The sequence below is a fragment of the Stegostoma tigrinum genome, chromosome 5 (assembly GCF_030684315.1).
Source record: "Stegostoma tigrinum isolate sSteTig4 chromosome 5, sSteTig4.hap1, whole genome shotgun sequence".
Lineage (NCBI taxonomy): Eukaryota > Metazoa > Chordata > Chondrichthyes > Orectolobiformes > Stegostomatidae > Stegostoma > Stegostoma tigrinum.
In genome coordinates this window covers 31,332,684-31,357,073 of record NC_081358.1, presented here as the reverse complement: position 1 = coordinate 31,357,073, position 24,390 = coordinate 31,332,684, and the positions used below count along the sequence as shown (strand labels likewise).

At 39.3% G+C, this 24,390-nt stretch overlaps 1 protein-coding gene across 2 annotated transcripts in view; it reads left to right on the top strand.

Annotated features, from left to right (window-relative positions):
- The window catches only part of mcmdc2 (minichromosome maintenance domain containing 2), a 41,456-nt gene that overhangs the window by 12,247 nt on the left and 4,819 nt on the right, over positions 1-24,390 (top strand). The window contains exons 5-11 of one of the 2 annotated variants that reach the window (XM_048529707.2): positions 914-1,036; positions 2,554-2,661; positions 5,405-5,533; positions 7,433-7,670; positions 19,217-19,422; positions 19,511-19,677; positions 23,263-23,442. In XM_048529707.2, coding sequence (XP_048385664.2) covers positions 914-1,036; positions 2,554-2,661; positions 5,405-5,533; positions 7,433-7,670; positions 19,217-19,422; positions 19,511-19,677; positions 23,263-23,442 — 1,151 coding nt within the window. Of the gene's footprint in view, positions 1-913; positions 1,037-2,553; positions 2,662-5,404; positions 5,543-7,432; positions 7,671-19,216; positions 19,423-19,510; positions 19,678-23,262; positions 23,443-24,390 lie in introns of both variants that reach the window. The other variant, XM_048529706.2, reaches the window with a different exon arrangement.

The following is a 24,390-nucleotide window of genomic DNA, read 5'->3' as shown; positions in this document are numbered from 1 at the left end:
TTCCAATGCATTCCATGCTGTTCCCCCATGTTCTACCCTCTATGTGTTCAAGGTCACCCAAAACTCTAATACTGACAGCAGGACTTGTCATCCATGTGCTCACTGACCCACTGTCCTTCAGTCAAGCAACACCTTGACTTTAAAATTTTCAGTGTTATTTTCAAGTCCTTCCAAGGTCTTCACTGCCCTATTTCTACAATCTCCCCCAACCTAGGAACCCTTGCTGCTACCCAGTTAAAATTGCTGCATCATTGGTTGTTGTGCCTTCGGTCACCTGGGCCCAGACCTCTAGAATTCCTTTCCTACATCTCTCCCTCTACCTCACTTTCAAAATACTTTTTAAAGTCACCTGACACCTTTGACCAAACATTTGGTCATCTAACCTAATATTTTCCATTGTGGTACAGTGTCATAATTTATTACAATGTTCCTGTGAAGTGCCTTCATGAATTTCATTATGTTAAAGGTGCTTTATAAATATAACTTATTGTTATATTATACAAGTCACATTGGCAGAATGTCCCAATTATTTTATTTTTAAATAGTCCCTGTGTTTGAATGCGGCAAATTGCTGCATATAGAAAATGATCAATTGATCTATTTCAGTGGTAATGCTTCGCGGATAAATGTTGGCCAGTACTTTCTGATGCTAATGTAAGTGCTACCATTGAGACAAGTGACATTTGGTTATATATAAGAATAGTCAACTACAGGTGAGATGTGTCACGTAGAGAATTTTGGGTCCGCTTATTTTGACTGTATCCTCACGTGTGTTGCATTAGTGCATTACTTTAGTTCTGACCACATTTGGAAGGAGGCTTGCATATTAATTTTTATATTATATTATTGCAATATTGTGTATTTTATAATACGTATTGTTGTTAAAAGTATTTAATATCATTACATATATTAGGCTTTCAGTACATTCGAGTGCATACTGTAGGTGCTACAGAATCAGCAACTGTGCGAAATGATTTCACGTGCACTTTGTGTAACTCTGCACTCAAGGAAGATGTGAAATTCAGAGTGCTGGGTGGTATGTGTATAATTTCTTATATTATTAGCTTAATTCATTATATTCTAAATTTAATTATATATGAAATAATTATGTTTAACACATATTGGTGAGAGACATTTCCAAAATAATTTTTGTAAGTGTGTGGATAGAGTAGCTCAGGATTGAAGAACAGAATCTACGATAAACTTAATGCATGGTGGAAGTAGAAACTATTGAGCTTCTGTCATAGAATTCTGATATACATTTGTTAGCTTCGTCGGAGGCTCACTGATGATGTTACCTAGAATGGTGACGAAACGTCTGAAAACTAACCTTCCAGCTCAGCGAGCAAACTCACATCCAGAACCTCAACCTGAGCTACAAATCTTCTCAAAACTCGCTAGCACCTATGGGCGCAATACGCTAAAACTGGCCCGAAGATGAGAAACCAATGCCATCCGACAGAGTGCCACCAGAGAGCAAACTCACATCCAGAATACATTTGTATGTTTTGTTTATAATATCAGTCATAATCGTCAGTATGTTTGTGTACCAATGAACAGTGAAGTTATTTGGATATTACACAGGGATGTCAAATGGTACAAGTTTGAAACACATTATTCCATTGGCTTAGTTGGTTAAATAAATGATTGGTTGATCTACTCAAGGCAAGAAAGATTTCATTGTTCTGCGCCATTTGCTGAATTTTCTTATTATAACCTGCATATTCACATATACATTACAATTAACTTTAGTGGCTCAAAAATTACAGAGCAGAAAGCTGGCCAGTATTCTTACCCTGCATTGCTAACTGGAGATACTTCTACTGTGGACAGCAGATGGAAAGGACACTCAGATGACAGTCACCTATTTGTAAGACTCTGTAATCCCTCAGTCCGTGTGAAAACTCACAGTAATGGTCTGAAATAAATGGAATCCTGACTTTTTTCCCTGCTTAATCTGATCACTTGGTGTGTTGCTGAGCTATTTTAACACCTTGAAACAATAGCATAACACTGTCTTGAAGGAGAAAGCAGGTGAAACATTTTATTAAACCTTCCGAAATGCTTTTTTAAGGAATATGTCAGTTTTTGTGTTCAAGTTGCTTCTGTTTCTTACCCACCATCAACTTTATCATTCTGTTCGTACCATTTTTGGCAAAAACAAATATAATCTGTGTACATAACCATGAGTAGTACTCAACTTGAATTTGTGCATTGCAGAGTCTTTGCATCAGAAGTTGAATTCTGGACTGAGTAGGACTTGAAACATAGCAACATAGATAATAGGAGCAGGAGTAGGCCATTCAGCCTTTTGAGCATGTTTACAATTCAATATGATTATGACTAATCACCCAGCTAAGCACCCTGTTCTTACTTTCTCTCAATACTCTTTTATCCCTTTAGGTAATATAATTCCTTGAAACAATTTAGTGTTTTGGCCTGTGAAAGAGAATCCCACAGGCTCACCACTCTGCATGAAGAATTTTTTTCCTCAATTACAATACAATAATATTTGCTAAAATATTACTTTTGTTTTATCATATATTTCAAAAGACAAACAGCTTGTTGAGATAATTGATGCAGCTGCCCTTGATGTTATTAAAGGAAATCAAGTCAGCCGATCGTATTCTAGATACCAGTCTTTCACTGTGTTTTTAAGGGGTGAGTTTTTTTATTGTAATATTGGCAAATGTTGACAATCTTATTGAAATGGCAAATAGTATTTCATGTTAGTAATCTTAAATAATTTGACACAGTTCTTCTGTTACTGGTAAATGTTTGATTTTAGTCAGCAGGGTCCTAAAGTTGCACTATTTCAAATCTAATCAAATCTAACATGATAGATCACATGTTTAATTTTTGCATTTGATTACTGTTGTAGTTAGTCACTGAGACAGTGAAAATAGGTTTTCCCAAATAATTTCCCAGAATTTGCTTGCCCAGTGAGTCATTAAAGGAATGAGGGAAAATTAAATGTTTGTTGCTATGTGAAATCAATCCATATGTTATGTGTTATATTGTTGCATTTTATGCACCCATTTGGGGGAGGCAATGGCCCAGTGGTAATATCACTGGACTATTAATCCAGAGACTCAGGTAATGTTCTAGTGACCCAGATATGAATCCTGGCACAGCAATGAAAATATGAAATTAGGAGCCTAATGATGACCACAGATCCATTCTTGATCGTAGGAAAAAACCCATCTGGTTCATTAATGTCCTTTAGGGAAGGAAAACTGCCACCCTTACCTTACATGTGAATCTAGACCCACAGTAATGTGGGTGACTCCTGGGGATGGGCAGTAAATGTTGGCCTAACTAGCAATGCCCTCATTCCATGAATGAATGGAAACAGTTATGCTGTGCAGACATCAAAGGTGCAATAGATCTTTTCATGATTTTTCAGGTAGATGGAACATCTTTAGTTTCTCCCATGATGATCATATTGTTTATATTGCTGCAATCTTTCATTCCTGATTGAGTACCAGAAAGCCACTACTTTAACACAGTTACCACATAGGTAGGGGACTGGATCACTAATCAAAGGCTGACTCAGTTGTATATTCTGTTAGCCATTTTTTTATGTGAGAGGGGGTTTTGTGCGGAGCCATGGGAGCTTCAGCTTGTACTTGGGTTCACACATACAAATAGATGAGGAACATGTTAGAAGTCAGCTATAAAATACAACTTCAAAAACAGTGTTTAAACCAAGTAATCTTTGGCATTATAGTAAGCTGCTATATATGCATGAGGAAATGAGTAACCTTGACATGCAAGCAGAAAAGTACTGCTGAGGTCTTGGAAATTTCCAAGGCTCATAGCAAGTCACTTTCGTGTGTTCAGCTTGAGTGTAAATACTGAAGATACCAAATGCAGTCAAATTGTATTCTAAAATTAATTTGTGGGATTACTTTTCCAAATGGTGATACAACAAACTATTCCTCTTTGAAGTAGTAATAAAGTACAGGTTTTCCAGGATGCTGCCTGGATCAGAGGGTATAAGCTGTAAGGAGAGGCTGGACAGACTAGGATTGTTTTCTCTGGAATGGCAGAGGCTGAGGGGAGACCTGATAGAAGTTTATAAAATTACAAGAGGCATAGATTGGGTTGACAGTCAGAATCTGTTTCTCACCATTGAATAGCTTAATACCAAACAGCATGCATTTAAGGTAAGAAGTGGAAAGTTCAAAGGAGGTTAGAGGAGCAGGTTTTTTTTACACTGAGAGTGCTAGGTGCCTGGAATGCACTGCCAGGGGTGGTCATGGAGACAAGTTCTATAAGGATGTTTAAGGGGTTTTTAGATAGGCACATGAATAAGCAAGGAATGGAGGAATATGGACTATGGGCAGGCAGAAGGGATTAGTTTAATTTGGTATCATTTTTGGCGCAATATTGTGAGCCAAAGGGCTTGTTTCTCTGCTGTACTGTTCTGTATTCTAAGTGAAGTAGATCTTGCTTTAGAATGTGCTTTCTTGTTACACTTGTAAACAGCTGTTTGCTGGATTCTACGCATACAGTCACAGTAAAGTTTTAACAGACATAAACGTTAAGTCTTTGTAGCGTATGCAAACTTGATACACAGGAAGCTAGTTTTGCTTTGAAAATAGATTCTTGTGAGTGGATTATCATTTGATCTGGCATTAACAAGGATTATCATTATAGTTTGTGGGTATTTCTCTTTATTTTTAGCTGTCCACAATTTTCTGTCCATTAAAATGAATCAGTAACAACTGATAGAATGGCCACTTTTGTGTTTGCCAGTCTTAAGTATTGGTACCTTTGATATTACAGGGATGCTTACATAAAATTACAATGTCTTCTCTGCATTTTTTGTTACAATTCACAATTGATTAATCTGAAAACATAATGCCTCATAAAATGGAAAAATACCGTGCATTGGGGATCAAAGACATTCCAAAGCTCTGTGGCTAATTTTACATTCTACGCAGTCTTGAAGAAACCGGAATGTTGTCAAAGGGTGAGAAATTATTACCTGAAATGTTATGGTTCAAGTGCTTTCTTAGGTTTAGTGTTCCATTAATAAGCAAGGAGAAATTTGGTATGGACTTGGTAAAAAGAATAACATTGGTGGTAATTAACAGTAATTTGTAAGTTTCAGACTTGCAGGGTTAATGTGGAGAAAGTCAAAAATATTTGGCTGACTTAGATAAGATTTTTCTTTTGTATGCCCAAAAACATGTTTATCTTTGCCGGATATTCTACCCAACAGTTTGGTTCATCCTGTAGAGATCTGGCAGAATGAATGAAGGTATCAAAAGCAATCTTATGCCTGTAGGTTAGTTTGGACAACTGAACTAACATATATATTTTGACATGCTTAATATAACCAATATGTAAACTATAAGGTAATAATGTTGGAAATTTGGAATACTTTTTTTTGAAGATGAGCTTCCTAATAGAATGAAGATTGGCAATAGATACTATGTAATAGGAATTCCAGCTCATGTATACAGTGGTTCACAACTACAATTGTGTATGGAAGCAAATAGCATACAACCATGGTTTACAAACGGTAAGATCTGTTTTTAATAGGAAACCAACTGACAGTGATTTTAGAATATAGAATAGTTCAATGTAGTGTGGAACCTTTTTGAGTTCAGTTGACATAGTTGATATGGCCTAAATTATCAGTGTTCCTTCAAGGTGATAAAAGGCAAGCAATAAATTAAGATTCGTATTTTATTAATATTAAATACAAATTGTAGAAACTTGAATATTGCTGAAAAGAGATACGTTTTGTTAATGTCTTTCATCTTGCATTAATCAGAATAAAGACTGACAGATTGTATGAAATAGCATTTTAGCTGTTTGCAACAAGCAAACAAGCAAGGTACTGATCATACCCAACCAGACCTTTCTTGAAAAACTTGCAACATGTTTTCCAATATGAGATGTGATTTTGCAAATGGGCAGCATTTGCTGGATAATCCTGAGTGTGTGAAGAATTACACTCACAATCAGTGTTAGATTTTCAGTTAGACTTGCGCTTGGAAGCTACTTATATTAATACCCAGGGCCTCGTCCTTTGCAGACAAAAGAACATGTAGACACATTGCACCTGTTTTGACTCAATAAATTAAGTGACAGCCATTCACTGGCACTTTTCTGAGGGCAATGCCCTGACTAATCAGTGTCAACTTGTTTTAAAATTTAAACAAATCCTGTCAATCATTATTAATGAGTGCTTTCTCTGTGGCAATGCCTCGGCCAGAGTCCACATGTCAACTAATCAACATGCTGCTGTCATGCAATATAAATGTTGGCTTTTCCCTTGAATTGATAGTTTTATGAACTGTACTGACGAGTGCAAGATGAAACACTTTGAAAAAGTATGATTTTTATCAGTAATGTCACGTCTGATATTCTGAGATATGTTTCTAATGATCTTATTATGTTGCAAACACTGTTTGTTTACTACTCTGTTTATAACAGGTGCTGTCAAGAACTGGATTTCAAAGCTTGGACCAATTGTCACCTTGTGGGAGATAGAGATTCATACTCAAAACAAATGCATCTGACATATTTCTTCCTGATCAGTTAGTTTTCCTCTCTTCCAAGGGCAACAGATGCCCTCTACTGCATTACTGAGCTGGCCATTATTAATATTTGAACCCTTACAGAGAATATCAGCTAGCTTTTTCAGCATGGGAGATATTACATCTAATTTTAATTGGTTCTTAGTTCAACATGCACATATGTACTTCTGTGCTAATGTAATCAAGATTTTTGATCCCCAGCTCAGGGACAGTGGCTAGGCATATCATCAGTCACCATCCCAGTTGTGTCTCTATTAACGCTGAGCTAAGATTAGCTAATGTCACAGGCCATAGATTGAATTGGGATCTCTTTGGTGTCTATGCCTCAGCTACCTTTTGAATTTTCTCACTTAGAAATTGTGAATGTACTCTGTTGAAACTGTTAAAGCTAGAAAGAACTGATCAGTTTGTTTCTAACTTTACAATCTTTGCATTTTGGCCATGCTTAACAGTACTTATCCTGTATCTTTATTGCTCTGAGCATGACATTATCTCTCTACTTGATGTAATCACCAGCCTTCTGTCTTGTATTACACTTCTAACAATATTTTACTTTCCAAGGGTACTCAACAGGAGTGCAAAAGTACATTATTAAGATAGCATTAAAGCTGTTCAGCCTGTTGGAGGTGCCGGTGTTGGACTGGGGTGGACAAAGTCAGAAGTCACGTGACACCAGTTTATAGTACGACAGGTTTATTTGAAATCACTAGCTTTTGTAGCACAGCCCCCTTCATCATGTCATTGTGTGACTTCTGACTTCAGCCTATTTTAAGCTAACTTGAAATGTTTCAAACCATACATGAAATCAATATAATCAAAATTTGTTGAACTTGCTAAAGTAATAAAACTAATTACCTTTTATGTTTCCTTTAAAGATTCACCCTTCATCAGTGACAACTTCAAATGTCTACTTTCTATCACTGCATCTTCACCTTGGAGATTCACAGCTGTTCTGGCCAATATCTTTGCTGCACAGATTGTTCCTCCTGGCACTTACAACATTCTCAAACTCAGCTTGCTACTGAGCCTGGTTCAGACCTGCGAAAATGAAAAGCAGACAATAGAATGCCTAGACCTTTTAGTTGTTACAAGTGATCCAGTAACTGTGGACAGGTGCTATTTCATATTATTTAATTTTATGTCTATTTTTATATGGCGATAGAAAGAACAATATCCAGCAGATTTCTCACTTAGAAGTTGCGTTGAATATTTGTATATCTCAAAGTTTATGGAATATCAGTATTTATATTGGGTTTTTTTTCTGCAAATCAGTAGCAATTAATATCCTCTCTTTATGTGTGTCGTGGCTCAACTCAGAATTGTGCAACCTGAAGAGAGCCGTCCCTTTCCCAGTTATACCATAGTCAAAATAGCAACCATCCACCTTACACAAATCAGAACTTCAGGTGACATTCACGTTCTTATAGAACTCAAGAAAAATTACCTAATTTCTTAAGTAAAGTTTCGGATGGCTCTTAAATGATTTTGTTGACCAAATTATTATTATTTTGTTCCTGGTTCTCTTTATTGGGAGTACAAATTCCATGTGTTAATATGCAGCACTCAGACAAAATTTTCAAACCAGTGATAGTAAGAACTGCCAATGTTGGAGTCAGAGTTAACACAGACATAATATTTCTGAAAAAATGTCCCGAACAAAATGGCAACTCTCCTGCTCCTTTGATGCTGCCTGGCCTGCCATGTTCCTTTGGATCTTTCAAGCTACTTGCCTTGGCCACCAGTGGCATGTCTCTGAATCATTTCCTGGGTCAGCTGGCCTGACTGCAGGCTATAACCTCCCAGCCCACATAATACAAATCCTACTTTCCCTGACTGAAGACTTTTTTCTGACACCTGCTAACTGTCTCAAGAATAAAAATCCAGGTCATTGTCTCAGGGTTGGAGGTACCTGTTTGTTGACTTTCTCAGCCACCTCTAACCACACCAGCTTGGTCATTCTTTTCTTCCTGACCTCCAGAAAGCTCACAACATTGCAGCATCTCAATTCCCACAGAAGAACATCTAAGTAAGGGTCAGAGAGTGAGGGTGCAATATTCCCAGGTCACTTATCCAAAGCTGTGTTTGCTGCTGCCTCAAAATACAAGTTTTGTTGAGCCCTTCTAACCCATGGCATTGCTTCTTTAATTAGAAATTCATTCTTTGGCAAAATGGATGCATTATCCCATCTTCCCTCTATAATTGATCAGGGAGAATGGAATGCGAATGCTTTTGCTCTTGAAAAGAGCTTTGCCAAAGCATGCTGATAGGAATTCGGCTTCTAAACTTGAAAATAGTCCCACTGTTCCTGCAAGGACTAGGTCCACATCATTCTGCCCATTATTCCAGAAAAGTTTCTTAAATGCCAGTCCATGAACTGCTGCAATCTGCGTATTGTTAATTTGGCTTGACCGATTTATGTGATAATGAGTTCCCTGAAATAATTGCATTATCTTTATTTTATGACCCTGTATCATCTTAATTTGTACTCTGTGGAACCTCCTAAAATTAGGAGGTCTATAAATTACTCTAACTGATGTTTTATGACTTGACATTTCTTAGCTCATGCTGTACTGTACTCTGACTTTTCTGGGCTAAGGTTCTTCGTCACTACAGTCTTTCCATTCTGCCCAATTGTTCTAAAAAATCAAATGTCCCGAATTTTTGGTTTGCTCACTTGTACATCTTGTAACCTTGTCGTAGTAATGACTACTGTTTCAAACTATTTATGCCTTTAATTCATCTATCTCGGTTTGAATGCTACATGTGTTCAAATAATTCACCTTCATTTTTAACTCATTATTTTCCCATGACATAACCTTAATACTGATACCCTATTGCCATCATTGAAACCTGCCTCTTCCTGCCACACTCTGCTCAATTCACACAAACCATCAGTCTGCTGGACAGCCTTGACTTTTCTCTTTGGTCTTAAAGAAAAGAAACCTTCACCTTAATCCCACACCTACCACCTATGAGTTTAAATGTCTATCAACCACCCTATTTTTTGAACTTGTCAGGACACTGATCCCAGCTTTATTTTAGTAGAGTGCATCTCATGGAAGCACCTATCTCTTTTCCATGTACTGATGGTGGTGTCCCATGATTTGAAACCTGTTACTTCTGCAGCTTACATATGTCATGTTGACGTTGTATAGGACTTGGTGAGGCCACTTTTGGAGTACTACGCACAGTTCTGGTCACCCTGCTATAGGAAGGATATTAATAAATTGGAGAAGGTTCAGAAAATATTTACCACAATTTTGCCAAGCCTGCAGAGTTGGAGAAGGTGGCTTATTGGTTCGCACTGCTCTCTCACAAACCAAGGACCTGGGTTCAGTTCTGTTGTCAGGTGACTGTCTGTTTAGAATTTGTGCATTCTACCTATGTCCGCTTTGGTTTCCTCTGGGAGCTCTGGTTTCCTCCCACAGTTCGAAGATGTGCAGCTTAGGTGGATTGGCCATGCTAAGTTGCCCATAGTATCCATGAATATGACGGTTGGGTGAATTAACCATGGAAAGTACAGGGTTACAGGGATTGGGTAGGATGCTGTTCAGAGGATCGGTGTGGTCTCAGTGAACCGAATATCCTGCTTCGATACTATGGGGATTTTAGGCTGGGATGTTTTTCACTGAAGCAAAGGGGGTTGAGGAGATGACTTGATAGAAGAGCAAAGGTGTTTTCCCTGCAGTGGGGTGTTCAAAACTAGGGGGCATATTTTTAAGGCGAGAGGAGAGGATTAAAAAGGGACCTGAGGGACAGCTATTTCACAGGAAGTGGTTTGTATGTAGAATGCCAGAGCAAGTAATGGATCTGGGTACAGTCACAACATTTAAAAGCATTTGGACAGGTAACATGAATAGGAAACGTTCAGAGGGATATGGGCCAAATGCAAACAAGTTTAGTTTAGGACTAAACAAGGACTAGTTTAATTTGGGAATCTCAGTTGGTATGGATGAGTTGGGCCAAGCGGCCTGTTTCCATGCTGTATGAATCTACGATGCTCCTCATAACTCAAACCCTCCAGTCCCTTATGACTTTCCAAAAAATAGGTGTGTGTGTGTAGGGGTGCATGTAAACATGTGTGTGTAATGTTTTATTGTCACTTGTACTCTACAATGAACAACACAGAAAATACAGTGAAAAGTTAACTATCACCAAAATCTAGTGCCATTCAAATGCTTCAAGAATAAGAGGATAAAGCTGAGCCAGCCAACCAACTAAATCTGTGCCCGACCCACCAACATCAGAGTCACCACTCTCCAGGCACCATATCTTAGTCGCTGTGCCCACCATGCCCCTGATGCCAGGTGCCATGCTAGACCCATGCTTGCGCTGCATCCAAGAACCCCCAGCTCCACTGCCCCTGTGCCAACAACAATGAGACTTCAGCTCTCGGCCTATCATAACCAGGAGCTGCCACCACCATGCTGATAACCAGGTGTGCCTGTTCCAGGCCTACCACAACCAGGAGTCCTTGGTCCCTGCTGAAGCCACTGCCACACCAATACCTGGAGTCACCGCTCCCCTCCACCACCATCGACAGGAAGAAGATACAAAGAAGGAAGCCGAAAAGATGGGAAGGAAGAGAGAAAGCAGCCACCTGGAGCAGAAGGGCCCAGGAGCCTGAACACTGCCTACCTTTCTAGCACCACCATTCTATGTATCCTTGCTCATCAGAGATAAACAGGAAGCTCACAAATTGCCATTGATAGAATTACAAATATCTCTGACCTGTATGCTAACTTTATTTGAAACAATTACTGAACCAGACAGTGCAGTTATTGCCAAGATTATAAAACATCATTACATCTAAATCATATTTTACTTTTATCCTCCAGTGTCTCATGTTTAGCAAGTGTTGCAAAGCATCCATGAGGATGATTCTTCAGAGGACCTCATTTCTCCAGAGGATGCACCATCATAGGATATATAGCACCGGATTACTCAGATCCTTAGTTGGGTTTTCATGTAGTGATTTATATCTCACCGATTGGAATAAGCTGATCTTGATGGCTGGCAAGGACAACTGTTGACAGTCTGCTTTGAGGCATAATTCACACTACCCTGTGCTAAGTTGGACAGATGTTGAAACCTAGGCACTATTGTTAAGAAGGAGAATGCTAAAAAGAAAGTGTCAGCACCTTGGTCGAGTACTGAGAGATGTGCAAAAGACACTCTTCACAACAATGGAGCGGATGAAAGTGATCACTTTGATTGTTGATAAATGGAATTGAGAAACTGTCAGCAATGGAGGGAATAGCCAGTTCCATGCAGGTTAAAGCTGAACTGCCAAATGAATCCACGCAGGCCAGAATTGCAGCCATGTTAGGTTGAATGAAAATTTGGCTGCTGCCTTAAAACTAGACCTTAACATATCTAAGCCTTATAATGTGCTATTGATTGCTGTCAAACTGTTCTACAATAGGGTGATGTGCTCATGGTTCAGTGATAGATGACAGAAAAAAGGGGCATGAAGGTAGAAGCTTCACTCCCATTTGTCTCCTGTATTCCAACCTCCACCTCCTCCAACAACCAATATAAAATATATAATCTCACTTCTCAGTGTTGAATTTCCTCCTGCGCAATTGCAGAATAAGTTTTCTCAGCAGTTCAAAAACATCAGAGCAGTCAAGCCAGCAATCATTCTACCTGAAGCCACATGAGATGCTTCATTTGTGTAAGAAACAAAAATTCAAATACATCAAGAGTATGTATAAGGATGATAATAAGATACTACATTGTTAAGATTCCTTTCTAATAATGTCACGTAATGGTTATTTATTAATTACCCTTCCATGCCTTCCTTCTAGTGTTTTGAATGCCAATATCCCCTTTCACTTGTTTCATGAATGCCAATGCATAATGAATTTAATTGCATGAGCCCATTGACTGGTTGAATGACAGGAGGACTCGAGGTGAGGTCATTGATCTAGTGGTTAGAGTTGATTGCAAGATTTCATTTCTTACATTTTACACCTAGGTGAAACTGCCCAGAACATAACAAATCATTATTATTCTGGGTACTCTCAATGGTGTGTACTCCAAGCACTTGAAGCCCTTGTTAAACATTCCACTGGATTTTTCTGTGACACAAGATGGACATGAAGGTCTCATTGTAGCACATCTGCACTCCACTGCAAGATTTCTCAATGTGTTCATGCCACATTTGAAGAGACATTTCCAGTCTCTCTTAAAAGGCATCCCTTAAATCTGTTCTATAGAGATAAAACATTTGGAATGTTAGACTGATGCAATATGAATCCATCATGATCTCTCCCAGCGAATTTGGAACACACTTGGAAACCCATTTCTGTGGTTGTACACTAGCTGTGCAATGTGTAATTGATGGCACCAGTGACTGGATGGAATACAGCTCGAGAGTCAGATCCACCTGCAAGCTTTTTTTGGCTATCGCCAGCAAAGGGTGGGTGAGGGGGATGGGGGTTAAGGTTTATGGGATTTTCAGCTCCGGCAAATTATTCATTCACCAACTGCCAATGTGTGTATATAGGGTACAGTGAGATCCTCAGGATGTCCCTGGTAGCAGTCTGGACAAAATCACAGGCAAAAAAAAAATTAGGTCAGTCGTAACCTTCACAGCTACTGGTGGTTTGTCTCTAACAGATAAAGCAGGCAGCAGATCTTCCTTTGGGATCACCCAACATGACAAGCAAAGCCTGTGGAAGTATGGCTGTTCCAAGAGTTCAAATAAACTGAACATCTGTGTTTAAAGATTGACTTCAGTCCCTCTCCTATTGCTTTGGAGAGTGTCAGGTGGCTTATCTTAAAATTCCTAATTTCTAATCAGTTCTTCTAACAGTAGGCAGAATTTCATTCTGACAGATCTGCACACAGCAAGGAGGTCATCAGTGAGTCAAGAATCATCAACATCTCAGAGGTTACCATTTATCAGAAATGTAAGAGGACCAACCGAATACTGTGGTTTTAAGAGCAGGCCAGAAGCTGGGAATCCAGTAGCAAGTTACTTGTGTTCTGATTTTTCCAGTACATGTATGTCTACCTCCTACAACACTCAAGCCAAGAAAGTGACAGAATATTCCCTGCATGCCTGAATAAGTGCTGCACAGACAGTACTCAGAAAGCCTGTCACTATTCAGGATGAAGCAGCCAGCTTGAACTGTACCTCATGCATCACCTTAAACATTCATTCCCTCCATCACTGGCTCACTATGGATGCAATGTGCAGTATTTACAAGAAACAACTCACCATATTCCTTCAACAGCACCTCCCTATACTGCAACCTCTATTACCTAGAATGATAGGTAGTAGATGCATGAGAACAGCACTACTTCTCTTCTCAAAACCATATGTTATCCTGAATACCCACAAACCCTTTTTGAAAAATACAACATACTCATCAACTTGCAGAACCCTTTTGCCTAAGACCATCCAAATTGGAGAACAAACATCACAAAGGAGTCAACTATTTCAAGTGTTTCCTACAGGCTTAGATGAAGGCCTGGTGTAAATGTCAGAAGGAGCATACTTAAACTTGGTGATCCAAGCCACCAGTAAAACTCACATGCCTCTTCTGTGGTGGGTCCAGTATTCAACTAATTGGGACCCACAATGTTGGAGAGGAAGAAAATCATCTTCAATTCCAAGGGACTGCCTAAGAAGAATCTGCCCTGGAATTGTGTTTCTGTTCTTTCACTGTCACCAGGTCAAATTACTAGAACTCAGTCCCTATTGAGCGAACGTGTACTGTCATAGTTAAATCATCTCAAGGGCAATTAGGGACAGAAAGTAAATACTTGTCAGCAACGCTCAAAACATTTGAAAGTTAAAAATTTCAGACTTTGCCATGATGGTACTTTAATATCGTCAGGTATTAGCATCCTGCTTCTGGTTTCCCCAGAGACGGCAGACAAAACAACATGATGAAATGTAAATGGAAGGATTTCACACTAAAGGGACCCATTTAAACTTAGGTTAAACTGTTCATTTATTTATATTGTTGCAACAACAAGAATGGAAGAGAATGCAGGGATGCTGTGAACACCTCTTTGATGTTTACTGAGGTCTTGCTGCAGAATCTGAGTAACTGAAATTTGTGTTGATCAATAATGAGAAGAGGCAGCCTCTCACTCAAAGCAGACATGATGGAAGTGGCCAAGGAAGTGAGTAACTGGTGCAAGAGATGCGAGAGGCATACATCTTTCAGGTGCCACCTTCCTCATTCTGAATTTCCCCACATTCACCTGATGAAGAGGCAATGCTCCTCAAATAAGCCTGTTAGACTATAACCTGGTGTCATGTGACTTCTGACATTCATCTGCACAGCAGTCCTCAGAATAATATATCTTGCAACTGCACTCATTCTTCTTTTCAGATCTTTCCACATCTAAATAGTCAACACTCATTGTCATCTGTGTGTCATCTCCTACCCATATCTCGGTCACCAGTGACAAAATAAAATTCTCTCACCAACATTGTCCACTTCTCACAGTCACAACTCTCTGTTTTCCCTCCTTACTGGATAAAATATCACAGAACTCCAAGGAAGATATAGAAGAGTAGGTGTGGGGTAATCATCAAGCTTTGTACCAGGAGGTTGCAGATGTCAGCAATGACTTAGCATGAAGAACTGAATCTCCTGAGGCACTAGTGCACAATGTTGAGTGAGGAAATCTTTTGTTTGTAGACACTGAATTGTGGGCTTCACCTCCTTGGAGTTGGCTCTTTATACCTATCCCTTTTGCCCTGTGGAACAGATTGTGAAAGAGGAGCTAAAGTGCTGTTGCTCCTGCTGCTTTTGATCTTGCTGCATTACTTATCCTTCATCAGAGGACCTAAGTAGAGCTGATTAGGTTCCGACCATACCAGCAGAGAAGTGCAGATTGAGATGAGCGAAGTCAAAGACAGATGAAATGACTTCAAAGTAGTTGGAAATCACCTGATAAGCTGTTATTGCATATTGTCAGAAAAGTGCTGTGAACATCCACTTTATCCATGGGTGCAGCTATTCAGTTTCCCTGTTTGAAGGCACAGGCTATCAATTTTACTGAAGAAGCCACATGCCACCATGTTTTTGGGCTAGTTGACATCAAGATGCTCTAACCTGCTTATGGAACCTGTACACTGATTGTTAAAGACAGAACGTTGGTTAAATCCTGAGTTAATTGTTTCTTTAGTTATTTTAATTACTTATTGACAGTTCTACAGGTGAATCTTGCACACCTGCAAATGCACCTGGAAAAGACTTTGAAGTTACAGGATAATGTTGGATTTCTGAGCAAATACCGTGTTTCAGGACATCATAACCACATCTGTATCTAAGCCCACTTCTCCAAGAGAGTTAAATTTCTGTCCACTATTAATGTAGTTTATGGGCAAAGGCAAAATTTTATGGTTGGGTATTTAACAATGGTAATGCCATTGAATGTCAAGAGATGTTAAATTCTTGTTGGAGATGATCATTCCCTGGCATTTTGATCCAAATGTTACCTGGCGTTAACACCAGCCTGAATCTCATCCAAGTTTTGCTGCATGTGGCCATGGACTGTTTCATTATCTGTGTGGCAACAAAAGGAAATAAACACTTTGCAATCATTAATGAACATCCCCACTATCTCCCTCATGAGGGCAGGGAGGCCATTTCTGAAGATGGTTTAGACCTAGGACATTCCCCTGAGGAACCCATGCAGAAATATCCTGAGACTGAGATGATTGAATTTTGACAACCAGAACCATCTTCCTTTTTGTTAGATATAAGTCAACCAGTAATAACCTTTTGCTCAAGGGCAGTCAGTCTGTGTTCAACTCTTTTGTCCATGTTTGGACTAAGGCTGTAATGAAGTTGGAAACCCAGTAGTGCTAATTGTCCAGATTGTATTTGTTCTGTTCTTTTGTGAATATGACACTCTTAGTGGTTTTCAACAAACAATTTTGTGTTGAAGTTGTACCTGACAACTTAACCAGGGAGTGCCCTGGTTCTAAAGCACAAGGCTTTAGCCCTAGATCTAAGATATTCTTAGTGGTGAAGCTTTTACTGCTTCCACTATATTCAACTTTTCTTGATAGCTGGTTGAATAAATTGAATTGGCTGAAGACTGGCATTTGTGAAGCTGGAGGCCTCTGGAGGTCGAGATGGATTATTTACTTTACACTTTTGGCTGGTGATGGTTGCAAACACTGCAGCTTTGTCTTTTGCACTTACATGCTGGGCTTCACCATCATTGAGACCGGGAATGGTCAAGAACAGTTTTCCTCCAGTTTGATGTTTAATTGTCCACCACTATTAATGATTGGATGTGATTCTACCCTTGGTCTGTTTTCACCCAGTGCTGTATTTGAGGAATGGATTTAATCAGTTTTATACGTTGCTATAGTTAGGGGTGCTTGCATAGTAATTTAACAACTTTATGTAGATGTGGAGACTGGATGCATATTTATATTTATGCACCCAGGATGACCAAAGGTCATCATACGTACTTGTCCCACCTACAGTAGGAGAGGCAAGAAACAGATCTACTGCAAGCTCAGAAGTCCTTGAAAAAAAAATGTCTCCAACATCCTTCTGAGGCAATAGGCAAGCCCTTACCTCTTTTTTATTACCTAGGAGTCATATTGAGGAAGTACCTTCTAAATTATGTGATAACTTTGGTATCACATGCCATCTTAAGGTTCTGTCGGGAATAAATTTTGATCCTTTCTTTTGGTGCCTTGCTCCAGCCATTGATCAGCCTGTGAGAAAAGTAAAGCTAACCTCGTTCTGCCCAAAAACATAAGGCTATAGACAGAGAGTAGAAGTAGGCCATTGAGCCTATTGAATCTGTTTTACCATTCAATGAATTAGTGGCTGATCTGATAATCATCAATTTCACTTTCCTGCCTTTTCCTTATGACTCTCCATTCTCTTACTGCTTAAAAATCTGTCCATCTTGGTCTGGAATATACTTAACAACTCAACCTTAGCAGCACTATGTGGGGAAAAATTTCACGGATTCACTACCCTATGAAAGAAGAAATTCCTCCTCATCCCTGTTTTAAATGTGTGACCCTTTATTCTGAGATTATATCCTCTGTCCTGGACTCTCCAACAAGGGGAAACAAATTCTGCACATCTTTTCTATCGAGTCACCTATGAATCATGTATGTTTTGATAAGGTTGCCTCTCATTCCTGCCCAACCTACTCAACCTCCCCTCCTTAGATAATCCATCAATGCTCAAGAACAGCCTAGTGAACTTCCTTTGGCCTGCCTCCAATGCCAGTATATCTTTCCGTAGATAAGGAGCCCAAAACCGTTCACAACTGTGGTCTGACTAGTGATAACACAGTGTGGAGCTGGAGAAGATCAACGGGCCAGGCAGCATCAGAGGAGCAGGAAAGTTGATGTTTTGGGTTGGGACCCTTTCTAAAGAAGTGTCCCGACCCAAAACGTCAACTTTCCTGCTCCTCTGATGCTGCCTGACCAGCTGTGCTCCTCCACCTCCACACTGTGTTATCTCTGACCCCAGCATTGGCAGCTTTTACTATCTCTGATGTGGTCTGATTAGTGCTTTTTATAAGCAAAACTTCTCTACTTTTATATGCTATTCCCTCTGCAACATCCCAGTTACCTTCCTTATTACCTGCTGAACTTGGGTGCTAGCTTTTTGTGACTCCTGCAAAAGGACTCCCACAGCCCTCTGTAGTTTTCTGCGGTGTTTCTCCATTAAATAATATTAATGTCCTCTATCCTTCCTGCCAACAAGCATAACATTGCACATTTTCCCACATTATATGCCATCTGCCAGATTTTTACACACTCGGTTAACCTGTATACATCCCTCTGCCGACTCTTTGTGTCATGCTTCCACCTATTTACATGTCATCAACAATAATACATTCAGTTTCCTCATCCAAGTCATAAACATATGTTTATAAACATTGTAGCACCGGCACCGATCCCTATGACACTCTACTAGTTACAGATTGCCACCTATAAAATGCTCCCCTTATCCTAACCCTCTTCTTCTATTAGTTAGTCATTCCTCTATCCATGCTAATATCTTGCATCCAACATGATAGAGTCATGTTAAGCAGCCTAATGTGTGATACCTTATCAAGTACTTGCTGAGATTGTATCCTCTGTCCTAGGCTCCCCAACATCTTTTGTCTTCACTGCTTCACATTTATCTATCTTGTTTGTTCCCTCCTCAAAGTATTCCAGTAAATTTGTCCAGTAAATTGCTCTTTAAGTCATACTGACTCTGTTTGATCATTTATGTATTCCTAAATGCTCTGCCATTACACCTTTTACAACGGACTCTGACATCTTCCCAATAACAGATGTTAAGGTAACTGGTCTATACTTGCCTGATTTTTGTCTTTTTTCTTATTGAAATAAAGGTGTTACATTGGCAGTTTTCTAACCCTATTGAACTTTTCCCAAATATGTAGTGTTGTAGAATTTTTACAGTGTGACAAAAGGCCCTTCAGCCCTACATATTTGTACTGGTCATCAAGCATTTATCTTCTAATCTCATTTTCCAGCATTTGGCCCATAGTCTTGTCTGCCAGCATCAAACACCTTCCATTTTTGGGTGATATTCAAGCCTTTTGTAGTCTTAACTATGAGGTTAAAATCTCCCCCTACTTTCCAGTTATCTATCTGGGCCTGTTTTCGTGAAGATTTTTCCATTTTTCTGCAGGCTGTTAACATATAGTTTGAGCCTAGTGCCTTGTGGAGTGCGACATTTACCATCATATGAAATGTTTGCTACAGTCTCGAAAGATGAACATGGAACTGGCACTGCCAAAGTTCAGGCTGGCTCTGCCTTACTGGCTAAAGGAGGTATCTGCTATATAGGAGAACTTTTTTCATACAGAAAAGACAAACTTGATTTACTACAGACAGGTATGCTCCACACTTCATTACCATCAGCATTAGGTAGTTGGTATTTAATGGAATTTTGCATTGAAACTGTGTCTTGTGTATGTATTAGTTTTAGAGACTAGGAGTACCACAGTGTTTATTTCTGGGAAAAAGTTTGGAGAAGATGTTGATCAACAGATGTCCTTTCCGATCCAGTGCAACTTCTGGGCTTTGGCTGATGCTGAAAGTCACCTAAGGAAAGCCATGCAACAAGAAGATGCTGTAATTGGTTCAATGGTAAGGAAAAAAGCCAGGCAGTATCTTAGATAACAAGGTGTAGAGCTAGATGAACACAGCAAGTGAAGCAGCATCATAGGAGCAGGAGAGCTGATTGGAGAAGGGGCTAGGCCTGAAATGTCAGCTTTCCTGGTCCTCTGATGCTGCTTGGCCTGCTGTGTTCATCCAGCACTACACCTTGTTATCTCAGATTCTCCAGCATCTGCAGTTCCTACTATGTCCCAGGCAGTATCTTATTCTGTTCAAGGATAACGTATATCATAGGTGTCTGATATTGATTTAAATTTGGTTCTTATTAAATACAAGTTGAAATCAGTAGTTAGCACTTTAAATTAAAAACTTGACACAAGTTAAAATTATTTTCTTTTGCATAAATGCTGCAGCCAAACTAAAAGTGGGAAGTAATCTTGCAGTCTTCTGCCAGTATTTGCTTTAAACGTTGATGATGTATTTTAGCGTAGCCCAGCCTGAAATAATGAGAGAACTTTTAGTCCCCAGAAATGGATGCGTTTGTGGCAAGTGAAATGTAAAATTAACTTTAATATCAAATCCAGCTCCTAACTCACCAGGTTTAAATGGAGGTGGATAGGATGTGGTGGGTTGTGACAGAATCGGTTTCCTCTTAGAAATGAATAGTCAATAAAGTTTTTAATTGAGGTGGCATCTTTCCATTTTAAAAGGCTTTCTTTTACCCATTTTTGCTAGGTTTCCAGGGAATCAGTGTATATAAAAGGGAAGTTGGGTTGGATCCATGAAGTTTTCCTTAAATGAATTGAAAGCACTTCTGTGGGCCAGGAGGAGCAAGAATATTTTCTTCAGCTCCAGCAAACTTACCACCCATTAGTCCATCACAATCACTGATCCCATTGCCAGCTATACGCTCTCATACTGCTCAATCATTCACATCTCCATATATGCTTCTCTCTCCATGATCTCTCCTGTCTGCTTCATGGCTGTAGCCCATTCTGCAGGCTTTTCTAGTTTGTTGGAATCCAGACTGTTCTTAAAAAAGTGCTTTTTTTCTAATCAAGTGGTTCAGAAATGTTATTGCACACTTTTGGAACAGGTGGGACTTGAACCTGGACCACCTGGCTCAAAGATAGGTCTCCTATCATTGCACCACAAAACCTCTTAAATCTTTTGTGATAATTCCAGGAATAACAGGGCCTGATTTTAAATGTGCTATGTTAGTGCAAACATCTGGAGCAGGTGGGACTTGAACCCAAGGACTTCAGGCCCAGAGATGGCAACAGTACTACTGTGCCACAGGGGCAGTTCTTTCCCACCCTGGAATCATCAAGAACTGACAGATTCCAGTTTCATCTTCTCCCATGCATACGTAGCAAAGACATGAATTGAAAACTATACAATTCCCTTTACAGGCAATTTGGGGCCCCATGATGTCATCAACAGTAGATTGCAATGTTTACTCAGTGACCAGAATGAGAAGTAGTATTGAGTATCCTACTGGATCAACCCAACAACAAAGCAAACTACAGCCCAAAGAAGGCTAAGCTTAAAAATGTTTTTCTTTCCTTGGTGGGGTGTGGAGGGATGGTTGGGGGAGAGAACCAGAAAAAACAGGAGTATATTTGATAGTCTCTTGTGGAGAAGATTATCAGTAAAAATGAATATCCACAGAATTGGAGGTGATCTTATGGCATGTGCTGAAATAGGTTGAGAGATTGGAGACAGACAGTAAGTAATATGCGCAGGTATCCATTGCGCACCATGTTAGTGACCTCCTCAAAAAGAAGATACGTGAGTCTGACATGACTCACCCTTCACAAATCTATTTACGATGCTTTCTAATCTCGTATTATTCAAATATGTTGCCCCCTGTCAAAGTCATACCATGCTAGGCATACTGATTCCTCAAGTCAATATCAATTTCAAAGTTCACCTTTCTTCCATGATTATACTGTTCAATGTTAACAAGATTAAGGTTTGAAAGTGATGATTTTGAATAAGCCCAGGTTTTCATAACTTTGGGGCTTAGAATCTTCATATGAGGGAAAAAAACATGATTCGTACTGGGATAAAACACTGAGGAGGAATCCGAAAGTCATTTTAGCAGCGTAAAGTAAGTAATAGTTACTGTATCAGTATCATTAGTTCAAATCCTCACTATAGCTAATATCATGTTAAGAATACTTGCACCTATGTTAATTTTATTTTTAAATGGAAAATTGTTTTGCATGGCCACTTCGGAAACTTATCAGATTTTTGTGTCCAGACTACAAATCAATTATTAATTAATATTTGTGTCAAGTTAAATCCTTCCAAGGGTTGTTTAAAGCAAAATGGGGGGGTGATTTTCAGTTTGAACATATATTGAGTGTGTGAAGTATTATATGAGTTCTAATTAACCTGTATGGAGGTGTTAGTACACACTTATAAAGTAGGTGGGATTTGATCCACCCCTTCTAGCTGAGAGGCCACTGCACCACAAAAGACCTTTTTGTCAAGTGTGCATATATTTCCTAATCAACCCTTTTAGAAATCTTGTGACATACCTCTGGAGCATGTGGAACCTGAACCCAGGTTTCCTGGCTGAGAGATAGGAACACTACCACTGCACCTCAGGAGTCCTTTGTGTATGACAATGCGTATTTACATTAACTGAGCTGTCATTCTTCCTGTTAGTAGTTCACTGGAGTAGAGGATAAAGCTCCAGCACGTCATCGATGTGAAGGTGCAGCTGCATCTTAACTGGGATGAATCATAGAGTAAAATCTCTACAGTATGGAAGCAGGCCATTCAGCCCAACAAGCCCACACAAATCTCCGAAGAACATCCCATCCAGAATTAGCCCCCTAACCTATCCCTGTAACTGTGTATTTCCATGGTTAACCCACTTAACCTGCACATCCCTGGACACTGTGGGCAGTTTAGCATGGCCAATCCCCCTAACCTGCACATCTTTGGACTGTGGGAGGAAACCGGAGTATCCAGAGAAAACCCTCACAGACATGGGGATAATGTGCAAACTCCACACAGAATGTCACCTGAGGCTGGAATTGATCTGTTCTGGTGCTGTGAGCAGTGCTAACCTCTGAGCTACTGTACCAAAATACTTGAAGTACTCTGAGCATAGCGGGGGAGCATAGCGCTTTTAGAGAGAAAGATGTCAAACCTTTTAAGCCTTGAAGCTCACAGATGACAGGTATAGTATAATAGCAAATAAGCAATCAGTTTTTATTGTTTGAATCCCAACTGCTTTTTGTGAATGCACAGCATAACTGGGTCTGAACATGGAATGCCATACTGGTTAAGTTGGAAGCAGTAAATCAGCAAGCAGAGATGAAATTTGTTCATGAATCATTACTGTGGCATCTGATTTCAATTAAAATATATTCATGAGGTTTCTATGCGATGCTTCAACTACTTACATGAAACCTACCCAATGACTAAAATGAGCTGGACCCATACAGTAAATTGGTGTTGAAACATAGCCTTTTATTTGGTTCTGCTACTATTGTTTTAAGGTGCAAATGAGATAGGAACCCAAAAGATGCCCAGTTTTAATTTATACATTTTTTTCTTTTTAAAACTTGTTGATTTTTTGTTGTTTCTTTAACTTAGGACATCAGCTCAGTCCCAGTTAATCTGGTCGATGGTTTTGGTCTGTTGATTTACTGTGGTGAATCATCCAACCACCATTCCCCTGTGCATCTAATACAGCATGTACTGAGTGAAGCAATGAATCCAAGCAAGCCTCTTTATCCAGCACTGCAGAAATTTACAACACAAGAATATCAAAAGGTAAAAATAAGAAATTGGTCTAGTTGCTAATCCATGAACCAAAAGAAAACCTTATTACAACAGTGTTGACTGTAATAGTGTTGACTAAATAAGAATTAATACTTATTTTTATTTTAGGACCTTCACTGTCAAATTGTGTAAATGCTGAAATGACCATAAATATAAGATTAAAGTATATCTACATATGGTACCTGCCTAACTAACACCCAAATTAATGTATGGTTTTGTTGTAAACACATTTCACAAATGATTGAAATATTTACTTTCATTCTTGTCATAGTAATTTTCTTTGCAATTCATCTGTGACCAAAGTGGTGTAATTTTAATTTATTCTTAAATGGTTGATTGTCACCCGAAATAAGGACCATGGCAGTTAATTAACCGTGCCACCGACCCAAAGCTGGTGTTGGAATGCGTGAACTACCATGTAAATGACTCATTTGAAAGTTGCTGTTGAGCTGTCAGCACCAAAGAAACACTGCATTACAGCGTGCCAGTTGTCAGAGGTGGAAATGGATTTGGCTTGTGGAGGGAGGACATACGGAGAAGAAAGGAGAACTAAATCTGGATGATGGACCTATAGAAACCTGTAAGATTTTTTCTGAGGTCAAGAAGAGCTTTCCAGTGCTTCTCCTATGCCCACAGAAAATTCTTCTAAAATAATTCTTGTGCCCTTTTCATCAAACAGCTATCAATGGTTCATTGAAGGATCTTAGATCAGGCTGCTCAGGTGAATCAGACACTAAAATGCTGCTCCAAATTGTACTGTTGTAAAGCCACTCCTGTTTTTATTGTCAATTAATGCATATATTTGCAAGTGCAGGAAGATTGATTATTATTATATGTCTGGTCAAACGACTAGTTTTATGATAAAGAGTATATATTTGAGAAAATAGTATGAATTTCAAAAATACACGAGCAGTGCCATAACATCATGGTCATGCAGTG